At 52.8% G+C, this 4,997-nt stretch overlaps 1 protein-coding gene across 2 annotated transcripts in view; it reads left to right on the top strand.

Annotated features, from left to right (window-relative positions):
• The window catches only part of SMARCA2 (SWI/SNF related, matrix associated, actin dependent regulator of chromatin, subfamily a, member 2), a 191,004-nt gene that overhangs the window by 82,879 nt on the left and 103,128 nt on the right, over positions 1 to 4,997 (top strand). For both annotated transcript variants that reach the window (XM_006881321.1, XM_006881320.1), the window contains exons 17-18: positions 3,532 to 3,774; positions 4,665 to 4,778. In XM_006881321.1, the coding sequence (XP_006881383.1) occupies positions 3,532 to 3,774; positions 4,665 to 4,778 (357 nt within the window). The remainder of the gene's footprint in view (positions 1 to 3,531; positions 3,775 to 4,664; positions 4,779 to 4,997) is intronic.

Genomic DNA, 4,997 nt, shown 5'->3' with positions numbered 1-4,997 from the left:
GTACATGTTCATATCCTTGAAGATGTATCATGGGGGTGTTGCAACCTAGAAGACACAAATTTAACTAACAAGTTATAAGTACATGAGTCAAAAGTTATGGAAAAGTAAAAAAAAAAAAGTTATGGAAAAGTAAAAGAAAAGATTCTTTCATTGTTTTACAAACCCTCCCCCAGGTCCCCTCCACCCTGTAGCCATCGCTCCAGACTCCTGTGATGACAGAAATACCTAGTCACATATCTCTTTTACAGTTTTCTCCCTCCTCTGTTTCAGTGCAGTGTACATTATTGAACCCATCTTACTCAGTCTCTCCCCAACCCCGAGGTTCTACCCGTGGTGTTTTGAAGGCTCTATAATCTAAAGTGCGGCCAGCCATGAGTGGCGTCCCTGCCCTGTGCTCTGCACTCTGTTCTGGGCACGGAGGTGTCACGTGGTGGTCGAGGGTCGCATGGAGGCAGCGTGTAAGTGAGGGTGAAGGGAATTGGTGATTGAGATGCACCAGCCGCATTGCTGTGTTCCCGGGTCCTCGTAGTCAGAGAGGAATTTGACAGTGTCACAGAGCGGCATCATTTCAGAATTGCTGTAGGAATGTGTCTGGTGCATTAAAGAGGAACTCTGCACCAGGTTGTCTGCGTTACGTATTTTGAAGTCCGTGGGAGATGGTGGGTAACGAGATGCGGTACTTGTATTTGTTACTGGAGAAATGGATTTGTCAGAAGGGTAGAATTAGCTTCCCCCCAAGTGGAAGATCCAATTAGCTGCAGAACCAGGGACAGCTCCGAGCCCTCCAGGTCTTTATTTCTTCAGCTAAATTAGGCAGGGAAGTCGATTTGGAGGGTTTATTTACATGTGTTTCTGTCTGCTGACACCTTCTCTGGGTGTTGGTAAGTTTGGGGTGGTTGATGGCACAATTTAAATGATTCCTAAGCACTGTTCTCAGGGTCATGGGAGAGAGAAGAAGAAGCACGTGTGGGGTCTTTACTGTCTGTCCACACCTGCCTCTGATGCTGTCCCCTCCCTCGGCTGGCTTGCCCACCACGCCTACTTGCTCTTCACTCCTCTCCCCGTGGGCTTTGCTGGGACACCAGCGGCTTGGCTGGCCAGCAGCACCGTCTTGGATGGAATGGCTGGGTTCAGTGGCCCTTCCTCATTCTTCATGCTTTAAGAAGCTGTGTCACTCTTTGTCAGAATTCACTTTGCAACAGCTGGCAGCGAGGCAGTGTCAGTGTGTCGGTTCACCCTGTGGGGTGTATGTCCAGTGGGTTCTGAGGGAGGCGTAATAGGGTCTCAGGTGGACTGTGACACTGGTGCAGGCTAGTTCCTCTGTCCTGCAGTGCTTACTTCCTTCTCTCAATGACCAGTGCCCCTTGGTGTAGGTGGACCATGGTTTGTCCATTCACCTAGCTAAGGCCGGAAAGCACCCGTGTGATGTGGTGTGCTGACTGGAAGGTGGTCTGTTCGAATCCTCCAGCCGCTCCTTGGGAGGAAGATGTACAGATTTACAGGTTATACTCCCCATGATCCCCTTGAGGACAGTGGGTTAGAATTTGGGGGGATATCAAAGGACAGATTAGGGAGCCCTTGTGGGCCAGTATGCTGGATGTTGGCTGCAGGTTGGCACTTTGAGTCCTTGGGAGAGAGCTGGGCAGTCTCCTCCCAGGTTCACAGTCTCAGGAACCTGCTGACGGGTCACTGTGCATCAGAACTGACCTGACGGCAGTGGGTTAAATACCACAGTGATTAATATATCGGATTGCTAACTGCAAGGTCCTGAGTTCGAATCCATCCGCCACTTGGCAAGAGGACAATAGTGGCTTCCTCCCCAAGGTTTTGCCTCCTCAGAACCCCAGGGTGTGTTACTTGGCCAGCAGGGGCTCCCGGGGGTGGGCTCAGTTCCAGGCTTCGGGGAATCAGGGGCCATGGTCTTGGCGGTACCCCTAGTCTCTGCCAGCGAGCCTGATTTTTTTTGTTAGGATTTTGAATTTTGATGTACGTTTTTCTCCCGCTCTGTGCAGGACTCACTGGGGTCCCGATCAGAACGGTCAGTTGTGGTCACAGGGCACCACCTGGTGCTTCTGGTGTGAGAATTGTGGTGCTAACCTAGCTGTTAGGTCTCCCAGTGACCCCACGGACAGCTGAATGAAGCCCTGCCCGGCCCCGGGCCATCCTCACGCCACGTCTGTCATGGTCAGTGTGTCTGTCCTCCTTGGGGGCCTTCCTCTCCTTCACCGACCTGCTCTACAAGCAGAACGTCCTTCTCTGCTGGGCCTCCCGACGACATGCCCACAACGTGTGTCCAGGGAGGGTTCTGGGCATTTCTAGTCTGGGAGGAAGGTCTTCCGGCGGTCAGTCCTGGAGTCAGCACTCCTGGCCGACACCGAGCCTCAGAGGCATCCGTGCTTTGTCATTCTTCCTGCTCAGTGTCCAGACTGACAAGCACTGAAGTGATTGGAAATACTCCTTGGGCCACGGCCACTTCCGTCCTTCGTGATGTCCTTGTTCTCTTGCACTTTTTAAAAAAAATTTTATTTATTTCATTATTTTTTTGTGGCTACCGTCAAATCAGATCTGACTGGTACAGGAGGAGATTGTTCCTCATTCTCCAGCAGAGCATCTGGTGGATTTGAACCGTGCACCTCTGAGACTGCAGTGCAGCTTCTTGCCACTAGGCCACCAGAGCTCGCCACCTCTCGCACTTTCAAGAGGTCCTGGGCCCCTGATTGGCCGGTGCAGTATGGGGACGTTTGATGATTATATGACACTGTCTTCTGCATATCTGTTTAGTATTAAAGAGGTGGCTGCTAGCCCAAAGCACACAGTTCAAGTCCACCAACTGCTTCATAGAACAAACATGAGCAGTCTCCTCCCATGTAGGCTACAGCCTCTGAAAACCCCCTGGAGGGTCCGCTGTGCATTGATTCCAAGCGGTACACAAAAACAACAACAACAACAACAACACCGAGTCTAGAGCGAGCTCTGGAGACGCAGACGTGGGGAGTCACTGTGTTAACCCCAAGCTGGCAGCTCTCTGATGTTGGCATCCACCAGCGACTTCAAGGGAGAGAAATGAAGAATTCCTTCCGTGCCCTCTGCAGCCCCTGGGAGCCCCTGGAGGGGCGGCTGTGAGTTGGTTCAGCCTTAACAACAACGAGTTTGAATTTTTTAAAATTGAGATGATTGTTGTTGTTGTTTGCCGTTGAGTCAGAACAGACCCACAGCAGACACTCCAGTGAGTTTTCAGAGACAGTGAATCTCATGGGAGAAGATGGCCCAGCCTTCTCTCACAGAGCAGCTGGAAGGTTCGAACCACAAGCCTTTGGGATTTCAGCACAGCTTCTTTACCATCAGGACACCAGAGAGAAGGGTTATTATTGAAATGTTGTTAACGTGTAAGGAATGGGCTGTCTGTCGGTGCGTCTGTTGGAAGCAGTCTTGTGCCCACCGCACCCCCTGCCCGGGTCCTTGGTCCCCGTGGGCCACAGCCATGCTTTTCCGCCTGGCCCTCACCGCCTGTCCTCTCGCTCTCGACCCCAGATCCGGTGGAAGTACATGATTGTGGACGAGGGACACCGCATGAAGAACCACCACTGCAAGCTGACCCAGGTCCTCAACACGCACTACGTGGCCCCCAGGAGGGTGCTTCTGACGGGGACCCCGCTGCAGAACAAACTCCCCGAGCTCTGGGCACTCCTCAACTTCCTGCTGCCCACCATCTTCAAGAGCTGCAGCACCTTCGAGCAGTGGTTCAACGCACCGTTCGCCATGACCGGAGAAAGGGTACTGCTCTGGGCTCTGCGGTTTCCTGCTGGGGTCAGTGTGTGAGAGGAAGTGGCCTCAGGTCAAGACCCTTCATTGTCTCCCCCGTTTAAACATGTGGACTCCCATCCCCGGGTCCACCGCTGGGGCGTCACTGACCCCAGGCGACTCGAGGTGTGCCAGGGTGGAACTGGGTCGTAGCGTTTTCTTGGACTTAATCTTAGCAGAAAGAGCCCTGGAGGCGCAGTGGGTAAAGCGCTGGGCTGCGGAGCTGGGAGTTGGGGGTTCACACCCACAGGAGGAGCATCGTGGGTGAACATGGGGCAGCTGGAAGCCCGACGGGCCTGCTCTGTCCCACAGGGCTGTGACGAGTGACCGTCGATTCACTGGCAGCAGGCCACCTTCACAAAAGTGGAGCTCGTTTCACAGCTCGGCTGGGTGGGTTTGAACCACCAACCTTTAAGTTAGTAGTTGAGGGCAAACTGTTGGTGCCACTTGGGGACCTCCTTTAGGGATGACTCCCTCCAGGTGGACTCAAACCTCCAGCCTTTTGCCCAGCAGCCAACCTCATGGGCCATTTGCAACATATTAACTGTCACTGGTCTTTTCCAATTCTTGGATTGGCCTTAATTGACAATTCTACTAAAAAAAAAATAAAAATCTGAGCTATTAATCATTGAACTAAACCTAGTGATTTCTGGGGCCATTTTTTGGAGGACTTGTGGTTAAGAGTATGACATCCAGGTCCTGGCCACTTGATTGGTAGACAGCTGTGGGGGGGGAGCACCCTGGGTGTCTGTGCCTTAATGGGAATAAGATTCCAGCGTGTTGACATGAGCGCTGAGTGACAGTGGCTGGAGGACATCAGCCAAGCTTCTTTGAGCATCGGGTCACCTGAGCCTCTCCTGCAGGTGGACTTGAATGAGGAAGAAACCATCCTGATCATCAGGCGTCTGCACAAGGTGCTGAGACCCTTTCTGCTGAGGAGGCTGAAGAAAGAAGTGGAATCCCAGCTCCCTGAAAAGGTAGGTCCCCGGTGCGCGTGACCTCAGTCACCTCGATTCCTTGAAATAACTGCACCTGTAATCATGGTGCTGACACGGCTCCCGGCAGGTGTGGCTTCTGGGAACCTTTTCTAGCAGGAACCTCGGAGCACATTTTAGCAGTCCTGGTGGTGCAGTGGCTGAAGCAAGCAGCTGCTCACTGCCAGGTGGGTGGTCTGACCCACACTGTGTGAGGTGGGC

This window comes from Elephantulus edwardii, unplaced genomic scaffold (genome assembly GCF_000299155.1).
Source record: "Elephantulus edwardii isolate Elephantulus edwardi_28Jun2011 unplaced genomic scaffold, EleEdw1.0 scaffold00014, whole genome shotgun sequence".
NCBI lineage: Eukaryota > Metazoa > Chordata > Mammalia > Macroscelidea > Macroscelididae > Elephantulus > Elephantulus edwardii.
The sequence above is the reverse complement of the archived record's forward strand: the minus strand, read 5'-3'. Positions and strand labels throughout refer to the sequence as shown.